Source organism: Notolabrus celidotus, chromosome 12, assembly GCF_009762535.1.
Source record: "Notolabrus celidotus isolate fNotCel1 chromosome 12, fNotCel1.pri, whole genome shotgun sequence".
Classification (NCBI taxonomy): Eukaryota; Metazoa; Chordata; class Actinopteri; order Labriformes; family Labridae; genus Notolabrus; species Notolabrus celidotus.
This window is the reverse complement of record NC_048283.1, coordinates 16,460,831-16,488,177: the sequence shown is the minus strand read 5'-3', so window position 1 is coordinate 16,488,177 and position 27,347 is coordinate 16,460,831. Positions and strand designations below refer to the sequence as shown.

General features: G+C 40.1%; 3 protein-coding genes across 9 annotated transcripts; 2 read left to right on the top strand and 1 right to left on the bottom strand.

Moving 5' to 3' along the window:
• Positions 1-633: 633 nt before the first annotated feature.
• LOC117823135 (C-reactive protein-like) lies at positions 634-6,520 on the bottom strand. Of its 7 annotated transcripts, none has more exons than XM_034698205.1 (5): positions 6,271-6,520; positions 3,863-3,923; positions 1,593-1,650; positions 1,367-1,469; positions 634-1,203 (listed from the first exon to the last, which is right to left on the bottom strand). In XM_034698205.1, exons 1-5 carry the CDS (start codon positions 6,273-6,275, stop codon positions 705-707), a joined length of 726 nt encoding a protein of 241 aa, XP_034554096.1. In that variant the 5' UTR covers positions 6,276-6,520; the 3' UTR covers positions 634-704. The 7 variants fall into 7 exon arrangements, with proteins under 7 accessions (XP_034554096.1, XP_034554100.1, XP_034554098.1 ...); XM_034698209.1 differs by having other exon boundaries at positions 6,389-6,517; XM_034698207.1 differs by lacking the exon at positions 6,271-6,520 and adding an exon at positions 4,663-4,966.
• LOC117823134 (26S proteasome non-ATPase regulatory subunit 4-like) lies at positions 6,129-11,782 on the top strand. The gene is made up of 10 exons (XM_034698204.1): positions 6,129-6,224; positions 7,722-7,862; positions 7,947-8,061; positions 8,619-8,705; positions 9,757-9,825; positions 9,914-10,129; positions 10,307-10,415; positions 10,523-10,660; positions 11,164-11,219; positions 11,312-11,782. Exons 1-10 carry the CDS (start codon positions 6,199-6,201, stop codon positions 11,480-11,482), a joined length of 1,128 nt encoding a protein of 375 aa, XP_034554095.1. The 5' UTR covers positions 6,129-6,198; the 3' UTR covers positions 11,483-11,782.
• Positions 11,783-12,869: 1,087 nt separating this feature from the next.
• Positions 12,870-27,172, top strand: znf687a (zinc finger protein 687a). Its single transcript, XM_034697428.1, has 11 exons — positions 12,870-12,995; positions 15,631-17,555; positions 19,137-19,392; positions 19,516-19,703; positions 19,797-19,981; positions 21,396-21,572; positions 21,657-21,819; positions 21,922-22,161; positions 22,265-22,377; positions 24,287-24,389; positions 24,464-27,172. Exons 2-11 carry the CDS (start codon positions 15,651-15,653, stop codon positions 25,073-25,075), a joined length of 3,942 nt encoding a protein of 1,313 aa, XP_034553319.1. The 5' UTR covers positions 12,870-12,995; positions 15,631-15,650; the 3' UTR covers positions 25,076-27,172.
• The last annotated feature ends 175 nt before the right edge of the window (positions 27,173-27,347 follow it).

The window sequence follows — 27,347 nt, the reverse complement described above, 5'->3', positions numbered from 1 at the left end:
GGCATATTGTTAATGATTTATTGTAAATTAACCTTGTAGAGTGCTCTTTTGATTCACAGAGTCTTATATTTAAGTTAAAGAGTGAGCAGCGGAGTCAGGCAGAGAGCAGTAGCTAGTAGGAGTGCAAACTCCCGATAGTGAAAACAAACGGAACAAAAAGAGCTGCTCAGAAACTGCACATTGTAGACATCGCTGATCACGATAGACAGATATTTATTTCAATAAGGCAGCTTCAAGATTCCTTTGCTGGCTCTTTTGTTTTTTACTTAGCTCATTTTATATTTATTGAGAAAAGAGAAAGCTGAGATGAGATGTTGCCCATCATTGTTACTTGGTTGCACTAATAAAGTGAAGTGCTGTACATCTGTGGTTGCATTATTCTATAATCATTTTGCCTTAATTTTTAAGCAGGTAAGAGATGATTTCATGAATAGCCATACACTACATGTCTTTCAATGTAATCTTCCACTGAGAGGAACATATTAGACTATTTAGGAACTAAATTTAGACTGTCATACCAGCTTGATCATCACTGAAAATGTCCTGGAAAATTATCTCTGGAAAAGAGTGGTAACCCTGATTTGTGTTTGATTGTGTTTTTTTTAAAGAAGGAAACACTCAAGTGTGTGAAGACCTTTTAATCATATCAAGCGCTTGATAGGGAATGCTGTGTAATCCACTGTTTAACACCCTGTTACATAACTTCACTGGTCTTCCACAAAAACATCCCCTACAACTTGAAAATCCAGGGCTCTCCAGTTGAATATGTTGCCTGGAGTAAACTGTGTGTCATCTACATAACGCTTGATCTCAGCATCGGAGAGCACATAGTCCCACATATGGAGTTTGGTAATCATACCAAGAAAAGATTGAGTTGCATCAAAACCTCCTCCATAGGAGTCTTGCTCTTGGCCCAGGATGGTGATGGGAGCCCCATTGATGACTCCAGCTTTGATGAACCTCTTTATAGTTGGCTTACCATTCACCCACAGCTGAGCCAGGCCATTGTCGGAGCGCCAGGTGGCACACATTGAGTGCCATGTGTTTGGGGAAAATGACAGTGACAGGAAGTCTGTGCCCCCATCCAGAGCATGCACCCTCATGACACCCCCAGTGGAGGGCTTAAAGAGGACAAAGTTGTTGCTGATTGAGGGTGTTGCCAAGGAGAAGAGTCCATAGTTCCTGGAGAGATCTGTCTTGAATCTGAACAGACGGGTCTGCTTTTAGAAACTGGAATAACCCTTTTTTTTTTTTTTTTTTTTTTTTTTTTACAATATACAATTTACAATAGAATAGAATAGAATGTACTTTATTTATCCCTAAGGGAAATTCAGTAATAAGTACCGGTGACACAACGGTTAGTTACCTCATGCAGACGGTCAGAGAGTTTAACTTCACCCTCGAGGTCAGAAGTTTCACATGATCTCTGTTTGTCTCTTTGGGGAACACGAATACTTTGCCCGACAGATCTACAGAGAAGACACATTAAACCAACAAAATGTATCACAGAAGGACAGAGCAAGCACACTGATGACAGTATATAAGAGGACATGTCCCGTGATTACAATAAATAAAAGTAAAGGTTGACATACCTTGGGGTGTTGCGCCACATGTTGCCAACATCAGCACAAGAATCAAGAGTTTCTCCATCTAAAGTATTAAAATGTCAAAGTGTTATCAATAGAGATAGTAAATTGTTTTTCCAATATTTGTATGGTCATAAAACTGCTTAACACTCAGCAATACTTTGATTGGTCAAATTAAGGAACATTCACAGGTCCCAAGTACCAAATTTACTCCTTCACGGAGGTAAGTGAATTCGGCCAACATTGTTTGACATCAACAATTAAGTACATGTGATTTTGCAACACTGACTGGGTAAGATTTAATTCCATTTTCACTACATAGGTTTTAAGTATTAAGACAACAAATAGCAATTATGCATCTGACCTGAGGTGCAAAGAACAGGAACGTGCAAAGCATTAAGCAAAAAAAAGCATGAAGAAAATGAAAAGAAGGGCACACAAAAGTAATAGCTTAGATACTTAGCTAGAAATGCACACATACAGCCTTTGTTTAAATTGGTAGTTTATATGAGAGTAATTTTATAATGTTAAAAATGTCACTCATCATGAAGGAACAGATTAAATAGAAAACAACTCAGTTTGACATTTTGGAAAATATTCAGTTTGAGATGTTCAAGGTCTTATTTACCTTGGAGCTTGGCTTTGTCAGCTTTTGTTGGAGAGTTGAGTGTGGACACCCGTGTTTTATGTTGTCAGACCTATTTGAGTCTAATGTTGTATCTGCTTTCCTCACAGAGGACTCTGGACTATTTTCAAACAATCAGCAACCTGCTGTGGCACCTGTGCACACAATGTTGTCAGGTATTGTGTTTTACTTTTTGGTAAATAACTTTTTTGTTACTGTTGTGAATATTTGCACACTGTTCCATGCCTGATGCCAATTCTTTGCCGCATTGCATCCTATGATCAGTTCAGAACTCCAGCTCCAAAAGTCAAATTGTACTTGACACAGACATTTTTGGGTTACTAAAGATCAGTTGTTTTAAATTACATTTAAAAAGTTTAAGAGATGAGCCCATTTATTAAAATCAGTGATGCATTTCCAACATTTTCTATTTCTGAGAATATTTGTTTAAATTTAGCTGGTTAAATTTCTAAAGACTACAACAATATACCTTGTACCAGCAGAGTGTGTGTTTTTTTTGGTCATTAACAATATTTTTTCATAATGCAAGAATTAAAAATGGTAGGTCAAAAATACAAGAGCTGCACTGACATGTCCTTGTCTCATGTTGTCAAGGGTGTGTAGTTTGATTCCTGCAGCTCAGCTTGTCAAATATTTGATAAGTAGATCAATATGAATGTCCACAGCTCTCAACTTCAGCCCCAAAAGATGACTAGGGTTGCAAAGAGGTGGAAATTTTTACTGTAAATTTCCAGAAAGTTTCCAGTAAATTTCCATGGGAATGAAAAATGGTAATTTAATGGAAAGGTATCATAGCCAAGTATAAATGTTTTTTTTGTTAGAAGCAGACATCCATCTAAAAAAATACAATTAAAACAGATTTATTTGTAAGTAGAACTTTATCAAGTGTTAAATATTTTATTGAACAATCAATTCTTTCATTGAAGAACAAAAACATGAATGTTAAGTTAAATATTACTCAGCCCCCGACCAGAACCCATTCAACAATTAACAAAGATGCAATCCCTACAAAGTCCCATTCAACATACAAATAAAAAGCATCTTCTCTTAAGCTTCTCAAGTCTAGCTTCTGCAGGATTCTGGAAATCATCTGTACATGTGATGGAGGAATGCACAGTGCATGTAGGGGCGTGGTCTCAATAGCCCTGCAGTAAGCAGTGTGCTATGTGCATGTGATTGAGGAATAGCATAGATATTCAACTGTACTTGCATGAAATCTGTTTGTTTTAGTCAGGATTATGCTAAAATACATTTTCCCTATATTTAACTATATTTAAGTTCCCTATTAAGAGCCAACCTTTAGTTTAGTAAATTCCTGGTTTACTCCCGTTAATTCCCATGGAAAGTTTCCAACTTTGAAAATTCCCGGAATTTTGCAACCCTAAAAATGACTGGTGGTTTTCACCAATAGATTTTGTACCATTTAACTCTACAGGAGGGGTTGTTTCAAAGTGCTTTTATGTAATATTACATGGTGGCCAAATTCAGCTATATTTTACAGACTGGGATGCTAAAGAAGTTCAAAGCAAGTGACACGGTTTCGGCCTTCAAATGGGGCTACAGGTTGTGGAAATGCACCAGCAGTTTGCATGTGGCTGCAGTGGACTAGAATGGAAGAGGTTTGCCTTACCTCTGAACTTTCTTTAGAGTGATCACAGCGCAAGTAAAAAAAGAACTTCAACAGGCAAGCACTACAGGGCAGATGAGAGTGGTGTATTAGTTAGCAAAACTGTCTCACAGTAAAGAATCTCCAGGTTCTTATCCCACTGTCGAGCCCTCTGTTTTGTAACATTCCAATTTAATTGAAAATACTGACAGAAACTGCAGACTTGACAGGATGGGTTACCTTTGCTGAAAGAATGAGCTTCCTTGTCTGACAGAGCAAGCTGCTTTTAGTGTCCGAGAGATAAAGATGCAAAATGTGCTGTCGAAAAATACACAAGCTCTCTGTAAACATTGGATGTTACTTTACTTATCAGTGTCTTACTTGGGCACAAGGAGCCCAAATGTAAACTAAGTAACAAGCTATCCAATAATGTGGGCCACTTGAAAGGGTGGGCCACCCATCAGTAAGGGTTACTGGATGAATGAGCTACATGAAACAATAAAGTAGGCTAACTAACCCAAAAGAATGAGCTGCCTGAAAAAATGAGTTACCTGACAGGATAAGTTTCCTTACTGAATGACTTGCCTGACAGAATTAGTTGTCTCGCAGAAATAGCTATCAACCTCACAGATTGAGCTACCTTAAATGACAGAATTATTTACATGACACAATGGGCCACCTGTCAGAATAAGCTACTGAACATAATGTGCTACTTGAAAGAAATTTCGACAAAGTGAGCATTCTTGCCTTAAAAATGAGGTGCCCTACCTGAAAGAGAGAGATACCTAACAGAATGAGCTTCCTGACAAAATGAAATTCCTTACCTGACAGAATGAGGTTACAAACAGATTCAATGACTTGACAGAACAATCTACCTGACACAGTGAACCACCTGTCAGAATCCGCCAACTGCCAGTAAAAAGAAACTGACAAAATGAAATGACTGTCTGAATAAGGTACCTGACAGTATGAGCTAAGTGAAAGAATCCACTACCCTACCTGACAGGATGGGCTACCTAACAGGCAGTATGGGATTTCCCACTGTGGCCATTTTCCTCTGTATGCAGTTTCATTGATTGGGATGCTAAACTTGTTTGAAGCAACTGTTACCCTTTCACCTGAAGATGGCGCTCAAACACTTGCAAGCAAATTGCAAGTGGCAGAGGCAGGATGATAGCAGCAGCAGCAGCAGCAGCTGTAGTGGTGGCAGCTGAGACAAAGTGCAGCTCATGACCGCCAGCTGTCACAAAAATGTATCTGGGAAACACCCTTACTCAGTAGTCATGTTTCTGGTTTGTGTGTGGTTTCATGCTCTTTTAAAGCACCTTATTGGAAGTTACCTACAGTGGTGGACAGTAACAGAGTACATGTACCTGAGTACAGTACTTAAGTACATTTTTTGAGAATATGTAATTTACTTGAGTATTATTTTTTGGGGACACTTATCACTTTTACTCCACTACATTCTGAAGGCAATTATTGTACTTTTTACTCCTTTCTACATTTCTATCAATTCTCTAGTTACTCACTACTTTTGCTTTGAAGTCAGCTCATGAATTTCCTTCTCTTTTCTGAAATCTGATCCCTAAGACAGTAAAATGTGTTTGTGTAGTTCTGTTTGTCTCAGTGGTTTAGCCATACCTGTATATTGTGCGTCTCCAATGTTGAACGTGGAGCAAACACAGAGCAAATGTCACTCCGATCAGGCAGTTCATTTAGAGGTGGTAATGATGGCTATAATTCTCCACCTGAGCACCCATGGTCATATCTTCAGACCGTGTTAGAGGTTTTTAAAATTAAGATTGATACGTAGCATTTGAAATGTTATCCCTGTTTCCCACTCTGCTCAAACATACAAACATTCACTGTCCAACCTGAGAAAGCTTGTTGAGCTATAATATTTGTTTCATTCCAGATGAACATTTCAAACTAAGTTGTCTGTGCTTGGAGTAACTTAGTGTTTTTATTCCATGGTATAGTTTTTAGAGATTTCAAGTTAAGTTTTCTAAATAAACATAATGTAACTGAATGTACTCCTATGTATTTTTGACTACCATCATGCTCTGTGAAAATACAAAGTTTTGAGATAAGTACTTTGAATACTTTTGTATTTTTAAAAGCAAGTACTTCAGTACTTTAACTCAAGTGATAATCTGACAGAGAAACTTTCACTTGTATTGGAGTAATATTTGACATGGAGTATCTATACTTTGACTTCAGTAATGAAGCTGTGCACTTTGTCCACCACTGCTTATAATATCAAACAGTAAATTATCCATGACTATTTTTCCTGTTTTAAAAACGAGCAACATTACCCAGAAGCCCTTTCGATGATGACGTAGTAAACCCCAGACGTCAAGATGGTGCTCGAAAGTACAATGGTCTGGTAAGGAAACAGAAATATGTTTAAAATCTATATTTAAAAGGCTTACTTCATTCATAACAAGCTGCGATTTGACGAACGAAACACCCATCTTGCTCCATCGTTAGTGGTATCATTTGCCTCCATCACATTGTTTAGTTTTAAAGAGAAGATGCTCCATTTATTACCTGAGTCACTCCATAACCTAGCTATCGTTAGCAAGCCTGAGCTCACTGTCCATTACTGAACCACGACTGTTTGTTCACACTATCGACGTGGATCATGTCAAATGCTAATTAACGCTAATGTATTTGTCCTCATTGACCTACGTGTTTGGACCTCGAATATAAACTCCAAATATCTTTTCAAGTTGTGTAAAAGTGACTTTGACGCGTTAGCATTAGCTAGCTAACGTTCAAACCTGTGTCATACTCTAAACAAGGAACTGCTTTACATCTTTATAAACACCAACCTTATTAACAGGCTGAAATATGACTCATTTATTACAAGCCGGCTCATAATTTAATTTTTGGGGCATCATGAAGCGTTCACAATATGAAAATAATCATGTTTATATTAAACACAGTGTTGCCTTTAGAGATGGGATTCATGGCTCTTTGAAGGGATCCGGATCTTGAGGAGCCGTTCAAAAGACTGGCTCTTTGGGCTCTGTGTTATATTTATTTTTTAGAAGTCAACCAGGGGTAACTCTTTTTTTTATCAAGGAAACAATCACTGGTAGCAGTTACAAGATGAGATTTGGATCCGAATAATTCAAACTTACACATCCCACCAATATATATATATATATATATATATATATACTCTATTGGTGGGAATTATTCAGAAATATTGATAATAATTTAATTTGGCATTGTAAACATTCCATAAGATGGTGATATATCCCCATGCTTCGACAGTAAGATCACTATTTTGAATTGTCCCTCACCTAAAAATCTTTGTGGCACTATAAAAACTAAGCAGGCTACAGATAACTTCCATGCAAAACAACTTCACTGTAAAATTTCCACACAAGAACATTTTAACTATACAGAAAAAAATAAATATAATGAATAAGAATATATATATGTATATAAAAAATATAAATACAACTACAATAAAATTAGGACATTATAAAAAGGTGAATGCAAAATTGTATTACCCCACCTGGTGTTTCTACACCTAAACTACTTTACAAACAGGAGCTCAGCGCCTTGACTCGAATCCACATTAAAGCAATGTAAACAATAACAAAGTGTGACAATAGGTGTGAACAAAAGACTCATGGGGCACGCAGGTGACACATGAAGGCAGCGTCGGCTCCCAAATGAACGGCTCGCAACTGCGAATCGGTTCTCATCGTTCACTTAAAAGAGCCGTTCAAAAGACTGACTCGTTTGCCAATGTCACATCTCTAATTGCCTTCTATTTCCAGTGTAACGTTAGCGGTGCTGTAGGGCTCTCTATACTTCTCTCTACATCACTATGATAACTTCATCACTATTCTTTTTTTTCTTTCAGTGTGGACAACAGTGAATACATGCGCAATGGAGACTTTTTGCCCACCAGGCTGCAGGCTCAGCAGGATGCAGTTAATATAGTTTGTCACTCCAAGACACGTACCAACCCTGAAAACAACGTGGGCCTCATTACCATGGCAAAGTAAGAAGCAGTGTGCTTCAATACGTTTACTCCCAGTGTTTTAAAATCTTAATATAATAACACTGTTCCTGGGTCTTTCTGCAGCAACTGTGAAGTGCTGACCACGCTGACTCCAGACACGGGCAGGATACTGTCAAAGCTGCATGCTGTGCAGCCGCGAGGAAACATCTGCTTCTGCACTGGCATCAGGGTGGCACATGTGAGTTTGTGACTCAGTATATAGTTTGTTGTCTCCTGTTTCAGGAGTAACAGGGACCCAATAGAGGAGCTGGAAAGAGATGTTGTGTAGTGCAAACTTTAGGAACACGAGGAGAGCAGTGTAAGGTAATATTTGAGGGATGAATAACCTTTGTTTTCAAATAAGATTACACATCATTATTTACTAAACTGAATTGAGTGCACTCCCTCGTCAAGCATGCAGAATGAATACAGTAAGCAGTATGATTTTTATAGTAGGATACACAATGAATAGTACCTATTGTTGTTGTGTATAGCATATATTTTGCCATGCCTTGTTGAAAGAATAGAACGGGTGACAAGCTGTAATGATCCTGAATGTCTTTTGAAATATCTAGTGTCCTAGATATTGTATGTATATACCAAAAACTGTGTGTAGCATGTCCAAAAAATAGCATGAGTGAAAAAAATTGAATTCCCCCCCTGGGGATTAATAAAGTAACTTTCCTTTCCTTTCCTATTCACAGAAATGTATTTTGTCACTTAATTTAGCCTTTTTTGCTTTGTTTCTTTTTGCAGCTGGCGCTGAAGCACAGACAAGGCAAAAACCACAAGATGCGCATTATTGCTTTTGTTGGTAGCCCAGTGGAGGACAATGAAAAAGACGTGAGTCAAGTTGGGGCTTCAGTTTGCATGTTTTTCATGATATTTGTGGTCATATATTACCAAAAATGACTAGATATATGATACTAATATTTCAGAGCATGAAGGAGACTTGAAAGTCAGTAACAATATATGTATGGATTGGATGGTACACATCTCTTTAAAGGTTTCTGTTCACACTCTCTTAACTTTATGATGCATTTACCAAAAACAGTTCTGAACATGACGTAAATGTAACCTTACAAAAGTGACTTCTTAGGTAACGTTTTCTGGTGAACAGGCTGACTAAGTGTTGATTTTAACCCTCTTACTTCAGGGTTCGTATGGATGCTTGAATGCTTGAAAATGCTTGCATTTTAATGCTGTGTTCTCAAGGTTTGAAAAATGCTTGAATTTTGGGTCGAAGTGCTTGTAAATGCTTGAAATTGTAATCATCAGTCGGTCGTCGACTAGTCTCGTCTAAAAATACCGTGTCGTGCCTGAGCTGGTGGCCGCGGAGTGGGAGGCTCTCCCACTGGATACGAAGGCACGACACGGTGTTTCTCATCGAGACCCATCACAGACTGACCGCTGTCATGCGGTGACTGGCCCCAAGCTACAAACACCCCGCGAGGGACAGCGGTGCGTCCGCTGTTTGTGTCTGAACATTGAAGGCTTATTAATAACAGTATCAATAACAATATCAATTTTAACTGAAGAAAAGCTGTAAAAATGAAACGATTTCTCCTTAGAAAAGCATTAGGCTGATGTGCCCTGTTAAGGTCTTAAAATGACATGACTACAGTTGATATAATTTGGCCCACGCAGTGCAAACCTTCATGCCTCTCCTACTGTATGTCTTGAAAAGTAGTACATGAAAAGTTTGAAAATTGAGCTTAAAAGTCCTTGAATTTGACCATGAAAAAAGTGTACGAACCCTGTTACTTGTTATCCAGCATTACCTTCTTATATTTATATAGTTTTCTAACAGATTTGTATCTAATGATCATACATCTGTCATGCCCCTGATAAGAAATGTTGAGTTCGTATCTACTGAGGTTTTTTTTTCTTGCAGCTCGTCAAAATGGCAAAGCGTCTAAAGAAGGAAAAAGTCAACGTGGATGTCATTAACTTTGGAGAGGAGGTCATTTCTTAAAGCTACACACTTTCTTTAATATCTAATGTGTGATACTGTTCCACATGCTTACTCTCATTCTTCCTCACCCTTGCAGGAAGCAAACACAGAGAAGCTTTCAGCCTTCATCAACACACTGAATGGCAAAGAAGGGGCCGGCTCTCACCTGGTCACAGTGCCTCCAGGCCCCAGCCTGGCAGATGCCCTACTGTCCTCGCCCATCCTGGCTGGAGAGGGAGGTGCAGTGTTGGGTCTCGGTGCCAGTGACTTTGAGTTTGGAGTGGACCCCAGCGCTGACCCAGAGCTGGCTTTGGTAAGAGTAGAAGGATGCACTAATCACTGAAACATGCAGTATATGTATTGATCATTTAAATCACAACTTTTTCTTTTTCTTGGTCATATATTTTAGTGACTTTTGGTAGTTACTGTTAATATTTTGAGTATTACAGGATTGTTTTTCTCATCCTGATTTCTTACTCCTCTTCTAAAGGCTCTGCGTGTGTCTATGGAGGAGCAGAGACAACGACAGGAAGATGAGGCTCGCAGAGCTGCTGTTGCATCAGCTGCAGAAGCTGGCATTTCTTCTCCTACTGCAGACGGTTAGAAAACACAACACTCTTACTTAATTTGCTATACTCATTTCTGCATATCTTCAGTAGACAGTAAGTAGCTGTTCACACTGCATACTTTCCTCTTTCTGTTGCAGAGTCAGAGGAAGCCCTGTTGAAGATGTCTGTTCCAAATACAGAGTCATCCACACCTGCTCTACCAGATTTCAGCCGCATGACGGAGGATGAACAGATCGCCTACGCTCTGCAGATGTCCATGCAGGGATCAGGAGCAGGTTGAACATTGATTCTGAATTTCCCTGACTAGTGATAGGACAGCCTGTTGTCAAACTGAGATCAAGTATGCATCACATTAATGAATATAAAATGCAGGTAGCAGAGTCATTTATAGAAAGCTCCTCATAGTCCTGTATGTAATGGTTCATATTGCTTCTGTCAACTCCTTCAGTAGTCAGTCTTTGGATCACCATAGCATTACAGTCAGAGAGGGGTTTACAGAAACGCAGAATTGGTTAGTTTCAGTATTTCAAAATTGGAGTTTCTTAAACTATTGACATTACTTTACAGTTTTAGAAAGTGCTTTGCAGCTGATGACAAATTCTTTGATTAGCCAAAAAGAAAGTTGGCAAAAGTGCTTTTCACAAATTCTGTGACCTGTCTTTACTGAGTGTTCTATTTGCATCAAGTGTAGAGTGAAAGTAGAAGTGCTTTGTTGTTTATTACAAAACTATCACACAAACACTTGTCAGCTTTTTATATCTGATACATTTTCCTGCAGACTTTGGTGCTGAGGAAATGGACACAGGAGCTGACATGGACTCCAGTAAGGCTAAGGTAAGCTCAAGCCTTTATGAGTTCCTGTTTGATTTTTCATCAGATTGAAAAAGTGCTTGAAAGATTAACAAGAATATGAATTCTTCACCCAGGATGAAGAGGACTACGATGTTATGCAGGATCCCGAGTTCCTCCAAAGTGTCCTGGAAAATCTTCCTGGGGTTGACCCCAACAATGAAGCAATCCGTAACGCCATGGGCTCTCTGGCTTCACAGGCGGGCTCCAAACCTGATGCCAAGAAAGATGAAGAGAAGAAGAAATAAACATTCAAAGAGAGGAACCTAATACATGATATATGAAAAAAGACCTGAGAATTGCTCTGCATGTGTTTACTCACAGTATGGCTATTACTCTCCTCAACCAGAACCATTTGTTGATCTTTGGTTTATGTGGCTGTTTAAACTGTAAACAACTGTAATCAATTCTGCTCTTTTGGGGTTTAAAAGTCTGTTCTACTTTGATTTTTTTTGTGTCAAGCAGTAATGCTTACTTTGAAACTTTTGTAATATAACCACTCAATAACAAAGATTGACTCTCTTAATAAATTTTCAGATTTCAAAGTAGTACCACATCTGAGGCTTTACATTTATTGATTATTGTTTCATTAATAGCAAAGCTTTATCATTGTTTAAACAAAAATGAACACGCCTTTAGTGGTAGGATATAACTAGTGTTTGTGAAGGTTCTCAGTCATCCAGGTCATGGTAATCCAAAGCTTGATCCGTAAGGCAACTGGAAGAATTTCTACCAGTCCAGTTACCTTACGGATCAAGCTTTGGATAACTTTTGTGATTCAGTGAAAATTAAGCATTCACCATAACATAACTACAAAGTCATTGCTTATCTATTACTTTACTTTGAAACAATTATCAAATGGTTAAATAGTGATGTTGCTAAAGACTTAAACAAAAACGTATATCTGAAGGTGTTTTTATATTTCTTTGAATTTGGACACACATCTTTCACCCGAAAAGCCCTGCACATAGCAGGCGACCCCTCCCACCCATCTCACAGCCTCTTCAGCTAGGGTCTGAGAGAGAAACCCAATTTCAAATCTTCACTATGTCTAGTGCATACTGCAGTTTATGACAATAAAGAAGACTGAACTTTTAAAAAAAAAAGTTGCAGGAGTTATCGGTGTAACTTTTTAAGGCAGAGGACAGTTTGATGGAAAACCATTTATTTTCATATTTTAACTTATATTTATCCGTTTTTCTTGATGAGTTTACATCAAAATAAACACATTATACAAACTTTGGTTTCAGTTAATTAACAAAAGTCAGTTTAGCCCCTTTTAAAATAGTCCAATCTCTTCAGACTTTTTGATGGGTTATAAAGTCAGTCAATTTTTTCCATTTTCCTTGGCAGGCAGATTGTTGAAGTCTTAAATTGGGGGACCTCCCTACACCACTTTCTTGTTATAGCTATCCTTAATGCCAGCAATAGTATTCCAACCAGGTACATGTCTTTGCTTTGTATATTATCCTGTGTTAAATTTCCCAGATGCAGCACTTCACACGTCTTAGGAAGTTCATAACCTAAAATTGCTGTCATTCCTGGAAAAAAAAACATTTTTTAACAAGTGCTTTAAGGTTCGTTGTCTGTATACAGGGTAATAATAACATTTAATGTGTGAATGAATTTGCATGACTCTAGTTCCTGATCATTTGACACCTGACTCTCTGGGAGGCTCGTTGGAAGTCTGCGTCGCATTTTGATGACGGGGAAACTGTGCGACCGAAAAACAAGTCAGGAACCAACTTCACGGACAAGCAGGTAAATACAATGATTCAAAGCATGTTTTCAGTGTAGCTGCAAATAGAACAACCATGAAACACATTGAGTAACATGAATTCTCTGTAGATTGGCCTAGTCGTTCTCTGATATGGAAGATCTTGTTTTCGAACCACTTGAGAAAGTTGGACAGGCTAACAGTGAAATGCTAAAGTGTAGCTAACTGCAAGGCTGAGGACTCACTTGTTGCAACATGACAATTTGATCTGCTGAATAAAAACTTTGTATCCATGCTTAGTTAGAATCCTTAATACCTGGAGCGATATGACAACTAGCTACTTCCTATCGTGATAGTGACCCACGTGTTATATCAGCTGTTACATTTTTATTTCAACGAGGCATTTACACACCTGCCAACATTGGACTGAAAAACAGGGAGATTTTCTGGAGTATCCTAAAATCAGCCCATACCCAGCAACCCTGTCCATATATAACCCTGAACTGCAGATTTTTTTTTTTTTACTTGACTTGGTTTTATTCACACACATCATCACAAATGTATATTCATTAAACATTTTCACAATGGTTGGATGTGGGGAAAGGGGTGACCCCAAGGAAGCTATTTAAAGCTTTTAATAGGGGGCCCAGTTTCCTACAAATAAAGTGGTAACAGACAAGATACAACAACAACAAACACACAACAGACAATCCCAGTATTGTGGTTACACACATAGATTAGTGGGTGCATTGATATGAACAGTACATTAATCAGGCATTGCCAGAAGTTGCAGTTTTAGTTATTTGCAATTTTTAGATTAATACATTTAATAAACAGATATGTAAGTCAAATACTTTAAATGTCTCTTCATTTCATGGTTTGCAGTAAAATATAGCAATGCAAACATACAAAATTTAAAAAATCAATGTCTTACAAATATGACAAAATTCATAAACATGTTGAAGAATGAGAGTAGAGTGAGCCACTGCAGTGAGGAGTAACACATATTCCAGATAGAGTGGTTTGTGTTGACACCAGATTTTGATGATACTACTACTACTACTACTACTACTACTACTACTACTAATAATAATAATAATAATGATAATGATAATATATTTTCTTTATATAGGACCTTTTAAAAACATGTTTACAAAGTGCTTTACAGAGTGCAAGACATAGTGAGATAAAACACAAAAGCACATGACAAAGGTAAGGAGAGTAAAGAGACAATAATAAAAACCATGCAGAAATTAAAAAGTCAGTGATGAGTTAAGAAATAAAAGTACATTTAAAAAAATGTATTTTTTAAAAGAGATTTAAAAGAGGACAAGGATGTGGCTTGCCTGATCTACCCTGGCAGGTCATTCCAGAGTGACGGGGCCCTGACTGCAAAGGCCTGGTCGCCTCTGGTTTTTAACTTCGCCCTTGGGAGTTCCAAGAGGGACCTCCCGGAGGATCTCAGGCAACAGTTGGGGACATACATTTAAAGGCATTCACTTATGTACTCAGGGGCCAGTCCATTTATTGCTTTAAAAGTGAGTGTTAAAATCTTAAAATCAATTCTAAAACCCACAGGCAACCAGTGAAGGGAGGCTAAAATTGGTGTGATGTGTTCCCTTTCCTTGGTGTGTGTGAGGAGTCTGGCAGCAGCGTATAATACCATTATAGTATTATTTCAATACAATTCTGAATGCAGGAGTCTCTGTAACATGAATCTACATCTCTATGTGCTTTTTAAAGTCGTTTATCTGGGTCCTTTAAATCATATTTATTACCTACAGCTAAATGTTATCTGACCTACAGTAACCTCTGCATCCTCAGCTGCTTTCTGCTCTTTATTTAAAGAAGGAAGATATTTCCTCTGCATCTCCACCTGAGGTTATCAGGTAGAGTTTAGTGATTTCATAACTTCACCTGTGATATTGTGCTAGTTACACTGTCAGCACTCTGTCATCAGATTCACACAGCTCTAAACTCTCCTCGCTGTGTAACACGTTATTATTATAACCTTTATTTAACCAGGAAATGCTCATTGAGATTAAAAATCTCTTTTCCAAGAGAGTTCTGGCCAAGATAGGCAGCAGCACAGTTACAGAGTTACAAATAGATAATAGATATAAATACAAATAGCAGACGCATACAACAGCTACACAACAGGTAGCTCCGGAAAAAACAGCATGAGTGACATTTAAACAAAACATCTACAGACCGATGCTTCAGCCTCCAAGTCTTTTAAGGACCGCTTAAAAGCATTCAAAGATATCATATCAGACAGTTTCAGATCCCTTTGTAAGGCATTCCAGGTCGAGGGAGCAGCAAACCTGAAGGCCTTTTCCCCAAGTTCAGTCCTGACCCTCGGAATAGATAATATTAAAAGATCCTGAGATCGAAGATTATGACTTCCTGAGTTCTTTTGTGCAATATGAGCAAGGAGGTAAGAAGGAAGTAGTCCTAGGATGCATTTATAAATAAGAAGATGCCAATGTTTTTGCCTGTGTGACGACAGGGAGGACCATCCTACTCTAGAGTACTCTCAAGTATTAGTATAGCTTCTGCACTACTGCTGTTTTTCTTTAATTAGGTCCACTTTAAATATTTTCACATTGTGAGAGTGCCATTGTAAAACAATGACACACATCATAAGAATTGTTGTGACTTTTTTTTTGTCCCTGTTAGATTTTAGCCCCGTGCTGGCAATGGGGGACATGAAGACCCCAGACTTTGATGATTTGCTGGCAGCTTTCGACATCCCTGACATTGATGCCAAAGAGGCCATCCAGTCAAGTCCTGAGGAAGAACAGGATGAAGAAGGCACTGATGGGGATGAGGGAAAGAGTGGGTCTCCTTCATGCTTTTCCTCCTCTCCAGCCTCACACAGTGACCCCCCTGTGGTCAGTGTTATTGTGAAGAACAAGGTGCAGTCTGAGCTTTATGAAGAAGGGAATGAGTCTGTACAGAATAAAGCAGATAACTCCTCAAGCAGTGGTTTAAACCCTCAGGTGAAGGTCAAGTTTAGTGACCACACATCCCGGCTTGGTCCCAAATTGCCTGCTGATGCTTGCCCTTTACTGCCTCAGATTGCCAATGGAGTTGAGGATTCTGTCCCCAAGGAACAGGGACTGTCCAACATAGAGCCATGTTCTTCACCATTACCATCCACACAGAACACCAATGAGGGTCAAGGTGATAAAGGAGCTGAGGTTGGATCAGGGCAGGACACAGCTGATGTTGTAAACAATTTGAAGCCTCTTCTACACATTCAGCCTCCTGCAAGGGCCAATCCCAACTCTTCCACTCCCCCCTGCCAACACTCCATCAGCCCTCACTCTCCTCCCTCCCCTGAGGAGGATAATAATTGTCACTTCAGCAATGCATCTTCCCCCTCTTCACCAAAAAACAGAGCTCTTAAGACTGTTATGCACTCAGATGAAGAGGACTCCGAGCCAGACTTAGGAAGTCCGCTTGTGATCCAGGAGAGCCCAGAATCTGAAATGTCTTCCCCTCCAAGTTTCAAACACAGAGCAAGAGAACGGTCCAAGCTGCTAGAGTCTCGTGTGTCCACTCCCAGTCTAGTGTCTCATCCTCACCCTCCTTCTCTTACACCTTCAAATCCCAGACCCCAACGGGAGGAAAAGAAACTCCCCACCTCGCCTAGACCTCTCTCTTCAGCTTCTCGGCCAAAAAGCCCCCAGGACGACAGCACAGACTCTAGATCAGTGCAAGAGGAGAAATATCCAGAGCATGTTATTGATGAGAGGGACTCACCAGAGAGCCCACCCCCCAGCGAGACAGGTCTTGTAGTCCACAAGAAAAGCAGCAGCCCTGATGATGCTCAGAAATCAAGTACGGCAGCAAACCACAACGATGTTCATCATCAAGAGGAGTTCATGGAAATTGAGCCTCAAGAAAGTTCAGGAGATGCTAAGGAAGTGAGTGAAGAAAAGACAGAAGATGGAGAACATTTAACCGAGGGGAGTTGTGGTGCTGATAGTAAGGATTATGTAACTACTGATGCTATGGAGACTGTTTCAACTCCCCCGCGTCCACTCAAAGTTAAAATCAAAATGTCTACAGGCAGCATCACAAGGACGGTGACTGGTGTTGCACCAAAAAAAGGTGGAAGAGCCACTGGCAAGGGTGGGGGTGCTTCAAAGCCTTCATCGGAGCGTCACAACACAAGATCCAAGAAGGAGTTGGCACAGAAATCTCAGCTGCTTCTAGATAACAAAGACAAAACTTCAGCGGACGCCTCACAAAAAGTTTCTCCTACAGCAGTTAGCATCACTAAAACTGTAGCCCTGCCTTCTGTCTCTGTCACCTTTCCCAAAGTCAGCCCAGGAGGGATCAACGCACGCAGCCTGGGCCCAAGAGGGGTGTACAGTGGGATGGCTCTTCCTGCTTCGGCACCTTTGCTCTCCCCTCAAGGCGGCAGCAGACCCGCCTCCATAGTCAACAGCACAGGGGCGACTATATCAAAGAGTCAGACCAATCTGGTGGAGGCTTTCAACAAGATCCTCAACAACAAGAACCTGCTGCCCTGCTACAAACCAGATCTGAGCTCCCCTCTTCCTGCAGAGTGGGGCCTCCCTCTTCCTGCACAGGTATGCTTATTGTTGTTTATCACATGGAAAACAAGTTAATAAAATAACTTGACATAGAAAGTTATTTTTGTTATTGTCAAAATGTATTATTTTCATTCAAAACTGTAAATGATCCACTGTGAATGGTTGTTTCTTAATTAGTTATTTATGTATGTTTGGGGAATATTTCTGGATTTTGATGCACATATTCACTTACTGGAGAAGATATTTTAAAACCAGTCAGTCAAGAGAATATTTTGCAATTTAATGCATGACAAAAAAAAAAAAATCTCAGCTGGATTCTTAATTGTAGAAACTCCAGCTGTGAAGCATTGCAGGTTATATCTGGGGATGACAGCAGCCCCACTCTAGTGACAGAAGATTTGCAAAAACAAAGAAAGAGTGTTTGCAGCAGTAGGGGAGAACGGGGTTGGTTGTCACACGGGTTGGTTGGCACACTCGTTATACCTTGCCACCAGAGGGCGCTGTCTCTCAAATTGGGGTATGGACATTTCCAGAATTAGGATCAGAGCTCACCTACATAGCCTTCTCTGGAGTAAGACAGCTGAACTTGAGCTGAGAGGACTTTTTGTGTTTTTCATGTCAAATTGTAAATATTCCGCTCCTCAGTATTTTTCTCCTAGGCTTTTAAACGATGGGGTTATAACAAAACAAGTGTTACCCTTACAAAGTGTGAGGGGAATGCTATAGTTTAGATTTTTATTAGCTAGCTAAATAGTTGTTAGATGATTGTTAGCCTTGATGCTAGCAAAAAATTCCAGTTGGGGTTGGTCGTCACATTCTCTTTGGGGTTGGTTGTCACATGTAACAACCAACCCCTATGTTGGCAAAATCATGCATGGTGAAATTAGTTGGAGTGCACAGACCCTACATTTGCCATCACTGTAACTCAGACAGTGACTGCATGTAGCCTAGTTGAGTCGGCCATTATTGTTAGGCCTATTTGTTTTGTTCTTTATGTTGTTATATAGGCTGGCCTAAAGATGTGTTTGATGTTCATGGTCCTTGCTCATTGTATGTTAAACTGCATTAAATTATGTAGGCCTATCACTTGTCAGTGCAATTAAAACTTCAAATTTAGTTCTGCCTTCTTGCCTTTTAAAAAATAGTTTTCCCATTAAAATACCATTGTGACAACCAACCCCATAGTGTGTGACAACCAACCCCATAGTGTGTGACAACCAACCCCATAGTGTGTGACAACCAACCCCATAGTGTGTGACAACCATCCCCGTGATGGGGTTGTTTGTCACAATGTGTCAGAGTGTCTTTGATAGTTAATTGCCTCTTTGTTACAATGAGTTGGAAAATGAGAGGGATACACATTTCAAGCCAACACCTTAAGCTTCAATTTAATGTAGGAATGACTATTGAAAGATGTTTTGATGATGAGCAATCATCAAAACAGTAAAAAGTGTGACAACCAACCCGTTCTCCCCTACTAACTCCATATTGCAGTTTCATTGGTCAACATTTTGACATTGTGACTGAGTATGTACTCTTAATGAGTATTTATCCACATGGCTACATTGAATAATAATGTATATACATCTAAGAGTGTAAGTGTTTGACTCCCTGCAGGGCTACCGCTGTTTGGAGTGTGGCGATGCCTTCGCCCTGGAGCAGAGTTTAGTGCGTCACTACGCCCGCCGCTCGCTGAGGATTGAGGTGACCTGTAATCACTGCGCCAAGCGTTTGGCCTTCTTCAACAAATGCAGCCTGCTTTTACATGCCAGAGAGCACAAGGAGAAAGGCCTGATCATGCAGTGTTCACACCTGGTCATGAAACCCGTACCTGTGGAGCAGATGATTAGCCAGCAGGAACCTGCGGTGATCGGTGGGCGAAGATTGTTGAATTGAATTGAATTCCTCTGTTTGCTTGATTTAGTTGATGTGTGAGTGTTTCTGTTCTTTTTTTAATCTATCCTTGATTTCTTTCTCCCTGTCTTTTGTTCTTCAGGAGCGTCAGTATCCTCTTTAGTTACCACCACCTCAAACCCAACACTCTCTCCAAATAAAGCAACGCCCAACAAGAGAGCAGAGGCAGCGCAGTACATCAGCAATAAGTGCCCTGAATGTCAGGCTCAGTTCAGCACCAAAGAAGAGGTTGCCGAGCATTTTCAAGAAATCAAACCAGCACAAACCACAGTGAGTCTTTTTAGTGTGAGAGGAAAAAAAGAGTAGGACAGTTGTTTCCAAGTGGTCTGGAAGTGAACTCTTACGTAATCTGTTTTTCTCCAGCCATGCACAGAGTGTTCTCCTCCCATGCTGCTACCCAACAGCTGCAGTGCTGCAGCTCATCAACGCATCCACCAAAGCAGCTCTCCTCATGTCTGCCCTGAGTGTGGGGGCACAACCAAGCAGCCTCAGTTTCAAACACATCTAGATGAGACCTGTTTGCACTTTGCACGCCGCATTGGCTACAGGTGGGACACCTCCTTATGTTCTTATTTAATTCATCCAACTGTATTATGTTGCACAGTGATGCAGTGGGTAGCGCTGTTGCCTCACAGCTAGAAGGTTCCTGGTTCGAATCCCGGGCAGGTGCAGGTTCTGTATGGAGTTTGCATGTTCTCCCTGTGCATATGTGGGTTCTCTCTGGGTACTCCAGTCCAGAAACATGCTTACCAGGCTGATTGATCACTCTAAATTGCCCGTAGGTGTGAGTGTGTGCATGAATGGTTGTCTGTCTCTTTGTGTTAGTCCTGTGATAGGTTGGCAACCTGTCCAGGGTGTACCCTGCCATCCACCCGAAGCCAGCTGGGATGGGCTCCAGCCCCCCTTGACCCGTAATGGGATAAGCGGTCAAGATAATGGATAAATGGATGTACTATGTTGTTAAATAATCACAGAAAGTCTGTTTATACACTCTTGGTGTATGTGTTACAGTCACAGTCATGGCAAAGAGTGTTTTGTTTGTCATTTGTTTATCCATCTGTGTGCCTGTTTGTTTTTTGCTGTTGCAAGAACCGTTACTGAAGTCATGCACTGCTGAAGAAGATGTCAAGAGAGATAGAGAAGTTCTCTAGTATTATCTCCCTCCAGTAAATGATTGTTGGGAAACCTCCAGAGGTGTCAAGTAACAAAGTACAAATACTTTGTAACCTTACTTAAGTAGAAATTTTGGGTATCTATACTTTACTGGAGTAATTATTTTTCAGCCGACTTTTTACTTCTACTTCTTACATTTTAAAAATAGTCTTGTTTCATTTCGGCTTGTTTTCATTCCGGCTTGTCATCGTTCAAAAAACAAAAACCTATCCCAATAAATCGCGCCATCCGGATAGAGTGAATTTGATTGTGGTTGGATGAGAAGTATAAACATGATACATTAACATATTAATATAACATTATAGTCATAATGGCTTTTACAAACATGTTTTTTTGGGAGGTGGGATAGTGCACTATAGGCCACTGTGGCTCAGCCTAAGCTTTTGTCCTTAATGTCATTTTTTCCCCTTACATTACTTTTACTTTGATACTTTAGGAAGTTTTGAAACCAGTACTTTTACACTTTTACTTGAGTAAAAAGCTGTAGTTGATACTTCAACTTCTACAGAAGTCTTTTTAAACCCTAGTATTTATACTTCTAGTTGAGTAATGAATGTGAATACTTTTGACACCTCTGGAAACCTCCCTTGTTTAATGTAGACATACTTATTTAGTTGTTTCCTTTTTAGGGTAACATACTCTTTCCATACTCCAGCCACTGTTACCTTTTTATTCTGTGGGGGACCCCATCCATAAAACCTGCAAATCCACTTGTAGATTATGGGAAAGAAAGAACCCCATTATATGTCTTAATTCTCTGTATATTTAACATTCTTTCTTCCCGAGCAGATGTTCCAGTTGCCTGGTGGTGTTCGGAGGCCTTAACTCCGTGAAGTCTCACATCCAACAGGCTCACTGTGATATGTTCCACAAGTGCCCGAGCTGTCCCATGGCTTTCAAATCTGCTCCCAGCACACAGAGCCACATCAGCACACAGCACCCCACAGTCACAGAGGCACAGACAATGTAAACACACACATATCTCTTTTCCACATCATGATACATGTTGGTTTTATTCTTCAGCTGACCCTTCTTCAAATTCTTTCACAGGTTGATTTTTAAATGTGTCATGTGTGACACGGTGTTTTCAAACAAGCCCCTGCTGTACGTCCACTTTGACACTCATTTAACCAATCAGAAGGTGCATGTGTTTAAATGCCCTGAGTGCACCAAACTGTTTTCCCAGAGGAATTCTCTACTGGATCATTTCAAGGTATACACATGCTCATGTAATGTTGTGTTTCAGTAAAACAATCAGCTGTACGTCACACTCTGTACTCTATGCTTTACCTAACTATTCTCCCGGTTTTCTCAGACCCATAAGACTCTGGTGTTAAAACAGGAGCTGCCTTCACCTCTAGCTGCTCCCTCTCGTTCTCAACCTTCCTTGAAGTCAGATAGCTCAGACGGGAAGGAATGGATGGATGAAGATAAAGAAGACAAGGTTAAGACAAAAAGGATGAAGGCCCCCTCTGGATGGAAATGTGCACCTTGTCACTTAATGTACACAGAGCGGGAGAAGTACATCGCCCACATGGCTGAACAACATGGCAGGGTCTGGGAGTCCATTCTCTCTACTTTGTATTCACAGTATGTTTATTTGTTATGAATATTGGACAGAAGTAGCCACATGTTGATTTTGTGCTTGTGTTGTGCAGACTCTGAAGAATTTCCCATGCAACAAGTGTGACAGTTCGTTCACCACCACCTCCAGTATGAGACGCCACATCAGAGACAAACACAAAGTCACCAATCGAGGCTTTCGCTGCAAGTGAGTTTGCCACAAAAACCTACACAGTTGTGGAAGACATGACAGAAAGTTATAAATGTAGCACATATCTTACCAAGTGCAAGATAAGATAATTTAGATAAACTTTATTGTCCCCTGGGGGGAAATTTGTCGTGGACATAAGTGCACTGCTGCTCACAAACAATACATTCATTCCACATACCAACATACAATAACATGCCCACTGTCAAGATAAGAAACCATGTCACTGTGGCATACCAATGACACAACAATACCAATAATACAATAAATAACAATAAGATACCAGTGTGGCAGTAAAAAGCAATATCATATTAAAGGTGACATATCATGCAAAATTGACTTTTTAATGGTTCTCTACCTGAAATATGTTTCCCTGGCATGTCTACAATCCCCCCGAAAATGAAAAAAATCCATTCTGCCCCTGTTTTGATTTCTCCACCTTTCTGTGAATGTGTGCTGAAACGAGCCGTTTCAGTTTTCAGTGTTTTTCATACGTCACAACGACATCCGGTCTGTAACGGAAGTCAGAGCTCGGAGCTTGTTCAACCCATAGACTGTATAAAATACAACTCAACCCCTCCTCCGTTTTTCATTACCTGCACACGTGTGCTAACAAGTGTGCTAGTTGTAGGCTGTCTTAATTATCACGAAGGTCAGTTTTACTCCCCACGTCTGCAGATTTGAAGATCTATTGGATGATTTTTCATGGAAAGGGCTAGTGCTAATTAGCATAGCCACATAGCTACATGTTCGTAGCTGTGTACCAAGACACACGTCTACATACTGACAAATAAATGACAAGAAACACTAAATCTGTGACCAATCGTGCAGAAAGGTCCTGCTGCAGGCGCCTCTCTGTCAGGATCAGATTCTGGATCGAATTCAGAGGGTTGAAGTAATGCGGGTCTGTGAGCAGATGTATATTCAGTCAACATGTAAACATTAGACAGCCGAGGGCACATCCACTTCCTGAGGGGGCGTTGTCAGAGAGCTCATTCTCATTTAAAGGCACAGACACAGAAAACAGCCTGTTCTGAGCAGGGCTGAAAAAGAGGGGTTTACAGGCATGCCAAAATCTGATTTCAAAGTGTTTTTTTGAGCAATAAACTCTAAAGACATATTTTGGGGACCTCTTAGACCAATATATTTTGATGAAAAAGAACATAATATGTCACCTTTAATGTTAGTGCAGAGTAAGTGAACCCTCATACTCATACAAGAGCATTATGTTAGTGCAGATTGTTTGTTGAGTAGAGAGATGGAAGTAGGGAGGAAGGAGAGCTTGAAGCGATTACTTTTATATCTGCTCGCTCTGAACCTTCCTCCAGAGGGAAATAATTCATATTCTGAATAAAGAACATGAGAAAAGTCCTTTTAAGATTTTTTGTGCCTGATTGAGAACAGTATTTTCAAAGTTGGTTTGAAGGGACAGGTCATTTTTATTGCCAATCACTTTCATGGCACATTTAAAGAGTTTTTCTATCTTAGATTTACATTGAACAGATAGAGGGCCAAACCAGGCTGCCATCCCATATCTGATTAGACTTCCCATGACAGCATTATAGATGGTCAACATCACACTAGTACTTACACCAAACAATCTGAGTCTACAAAGAAAATGCAGTCTTTGGGCCAATTTGGCACACAAGAAATCAACATGAACATTCCACTTTAGCAAGTTATCCATCTGAATACCCAAATACTTAAAAGAATCTACCTGCTCAATTGGACCATCACTAATTAAAACAGGGTCATGTGATCTGACTGCCCTGGGGTCAAATATCATCTCGCAAGTTAATCACCTGTCACAGACTCCTGGAGAGTTTCCTGGAAAGAATTCCGATGTAACCACTAAATGATGATCTGTAAATGTTTAGAAAATTAAAAGGAGATGTTTTTGTTTGTTTAGGTTTTGTGGTGAGGGCAAGAAAACATTCAACAGCAGAGCATTGTTGGAGAGACACGTCCAGCTGAGACACAGCATGGAAGCAGAGAGCATTAACATGCTGATGGTAAGGCACTCTGTTTGTCAGAAATAAAACACTTCTCTCCAGGTTCTTGAGAAGTAGATTTTTTTTTATCTCAGGCAGGTGGAGATGGGGCAGACAGTTCGTCCGAACATGACAGCAGTTTGGTGCCTCGCCGGAGACGCAGAGGGGCTCTGAAGAAGGAGCAAGATGAGGAGTCGGCAGATGGGGCGAGTCCAGTCAAGAAGCTACAGTCCTCCTCCTCTTACTCCGTTCCTGAGTCTGGGTTCCGCTGTGCGCCTTGTGGCTTCACCACAGAGCACCAGGCTTCCTTCTTGGAGCACATCAGCCAACACCAGCGAGGAGGGGCGGAGGGCAGCGGTCTGCAGTGCCAACAGTGCGGCACCTGCTTCACATCCACCTCCTCATTAGCACGCCATCGCTTCATCACACACAAAATTAGAAATGCGTTCTCTGAAAAGCAGAAGCCGTCTGTCAGCGCACACCCAGCTTCTTCTCCTGGTATCAAGAGGAACCAAGATGACAAGAGTTCTCTGGATGATTCAGCACCAGCATCGCCGTCGTCTGTAACTCCAGGGATGGAAGAAGAAGGCTCGCTGACGTGTAAAGTGTGTGGCAAACGATTTGAAAGGACATCAGATCTGAGTACACACTTCAGAACTCATGGTATGGCTTTTATCAGCGCAAGAAATGCAGGGAAATCTACCTAAGACGCAAGACGTGGGGCAAGGCAGAGCTGGTTGGTGATTAAAAGAAAAATTGCAAGTGCCTTATATGTCATCGACCCCTCATCAAAGTGTTAGTTTTTATACCTATGCACAAATTCAACCAAAGATCAGTCAGCGGGGGTTCATTAGTGTCCAGAGTGTGGAGTTATTTTGACTGATCATCAGTATAAGATTAACCTTCTGTTTGATACACTCAGGACATAAAGCAGCACTTCTGTGCTCACACTGTTGAGATTAGAGCTGGTAGTTGGTCAGAGAGAGAATCTGATCATTGTTTTAAACATACTCACATTAGAACAATGTGCCTGTAGAGAGCTGTGAATGATGGAACCAAACCCTACTGTGATAACAGGCTGTTTTCATGAATGTTGATAGACCATGGAATGTGTGTTTTACTGATTTCAATTATGTCATCCCACAGTGGAGATTTTGAATGTGCAGGATTGTTCATACTGTAGGGGAATAATGGCCGTAAAGAGAATGTTAGCTGAGTTACTATTAAGTGTGTGAACTTTAAATTTCCTGTCAGCCATTTTCAAAACAATGCGACTACACGAGAGATCTATTCAGCATTCACAACTTCAAACTCTCAAAGACCTTTAGTTTAATAAAACCCCAACATGACTTTTGATGGTGATTAAGCCTTCACTTGCTGATGAAAGCCCTCGTCTTTGTTGTCTCCTTTGGCGTTAAGAAACAATTTGCTGAGTCAGCATTCCTGTGTGATGTCACAATAAAGTTTTGACCATGCAGTGATTGGTCTGCTAAAGATGTGTTGGGAGGAAGTGCACTGTACTGAGTAAACGGTTGCTGTGGTAGAACACACGATTTCAAAAGCAAGTGCGTATTTAAAGGAAGGAGTAGAAATTTGTTGTTCAGCTGGAGATCAGCAGTTAGACATTTTCAGGGGTGCAAACAAAACGAACATCTTTGAGATTATTTTAAATGCAGCAATTAACTTGTTTCCGATTAAGCCTTTACAAGACTGATACTTTAGCGGGGCTCGAAATTCACCAAAAACTAGTGAGCTGTCGAATCCTGATTTTTGTGTTTTCCTTCTAGTGCTTGAGGAATCTGACACAAGAAGGACATAGTTCAATAAAAGACTGCTTAGACTACTGGAACTCATCACAACTTGTTTTTTTCTTCGTTGTTATATGTGTGAACAAAACAAGGACTGTGGATTATATTTCCCCTCATTTCACTGGACTCTTTTTTTCCTTTTTTCTTTTTAGGGTTCACCTTTCTGTCAATGTGGGCAAGAGGGATAATTACTCTTTCTAACAGACGTACACCCCTGGTGGTAAATCTATTGGCAACTCTGATAAGCGAGTTCAAGGCTCTGTGTGCTAACATTGCATATTCCTCAATAAATACTTTTGTGAAAGAGTGAAATGTAACCTAAAAACTTGTGGAAATGAAAAGGTGTTTTCAGGTTGTAGTGAATGTTGTAAAACCGAGATGAACCCTTGATTCCCTTTGAAGTGCAATGTACTGTATTTACATCAGATTTACTCCTCTGTGTGCACGAAACGGAGTTAGAAGTATGTGCTTTGTGTTTTGATTGGTAAATAAGGTTTTATGGGATTACTGTTAACAGAACAGTGGTATATATGTGAACCTTATATTTCTTAATTCATCCTGAATCTTGCAAAACGAGAGAGATAGAGAGAGAGAGAGGATGCATCCTTCCTTACTAATCGGATGTTCCTGTGTGGCTGTTAGAGTGATTGGAGAGATCAGGCTGACTACTTAGCGTCCACAGCCTCACAGAAAGATGTCAAATTGGAAAGTCAGACTAGTTTAAGTTGTTGTTTTTTTGGTATAAAGAGATACATGTTTTTAAGTGCTGTGTTTTTATTCTTCATTTACATAAAACTTTTCATGCTTTGCAAACGGCTGGTATAATGATGTACTGAATCTTGAGCAACAGGGTCTCTAAAAAGAGCTAATATCTGTACACTCAGCAACTATCCCTATGATGTGCTGCAGCCATCAGTGGCCTGTTAATGCTTGTGTTTACTACTCAGGAGATTATCCAGTGCTAACCTATATGTTAGTAAAAAAATGTGAAATAAATCTGGGACATTGTCTTTTTTTTATTGCAGTAAACACACATTCAACAATGGATGAGTAAGTATTTTAATATTCCTTTTTGAGATTTGCACTTTTCATATCATCAGTACAGTATCAGATAACCAAACAACAGCTGAGGCATCCCATACTGAAGGACATCCAAGAAACAATCACTGAA

Excerpts from the sequence above, each read along its gene's own strand:
- LOC117823134 (XM_034698204.1), top strand. The coding sequence starts at position 6,199 with ATGGTGCTCGAAAGTACAATGGTCTG. Across the intron at positions 8,062-8,618 it reads CTGGCATCAGGGTGGCACAT|CTGGCGCTGAAGCACAGACA; the intron begins GTGAGTTTGTGA and ends TTCTTTTTGCAG. Across the intron at positions 10,416-10,522 it reads TTCTTCTCCTACTGCAGACG|AGTCAGAGGAAGCCCTGTTG; the intron begins GTTAGAAAACAC and ends TTTCTGTTGCAG.
- LOC117823135 (XM_034698205.1), bottom strand. Across the intron at positions 1,651-3,862 it reads ACTCTAAAGAAAGTTCAGAG|ATGGAGAAACTCTTGATTCT; the intron begins GTAAGGCAAACC and ends TTAATACTTTAG. Across the intron at positions 1,204-1,366 it reads TCTCTGACCGTCTGCATGAG|ATTCAAGACAGATCTCTCCA; the intron begins GTAACTAACCGT and ends CCGTCTGTTCAG.
- znf687a (XM_034697428.1), top strand. The coding sequence starts at position 15,651 with ATGGGGGACATGAAGACCCCAGACTTTGATGATTTGCTGGCAGCTTTC. Across the intron at positions 22,378-24,286 it reads AATCGAGGCTTTCGCTGCAA|GTTTTGTGGTGAGGGCAAGA; the intron begins GTGAGTTTGCCA and ends TTGTTTGTTTAG. Across the intron at positions 24,390-24,463 it reads AGAGCATTAACATGCTGATG|GCAGGTGGAGATGGGGCAGA; the intron begins GTAAGGCACTCT and ends TTTTTATCTCAG.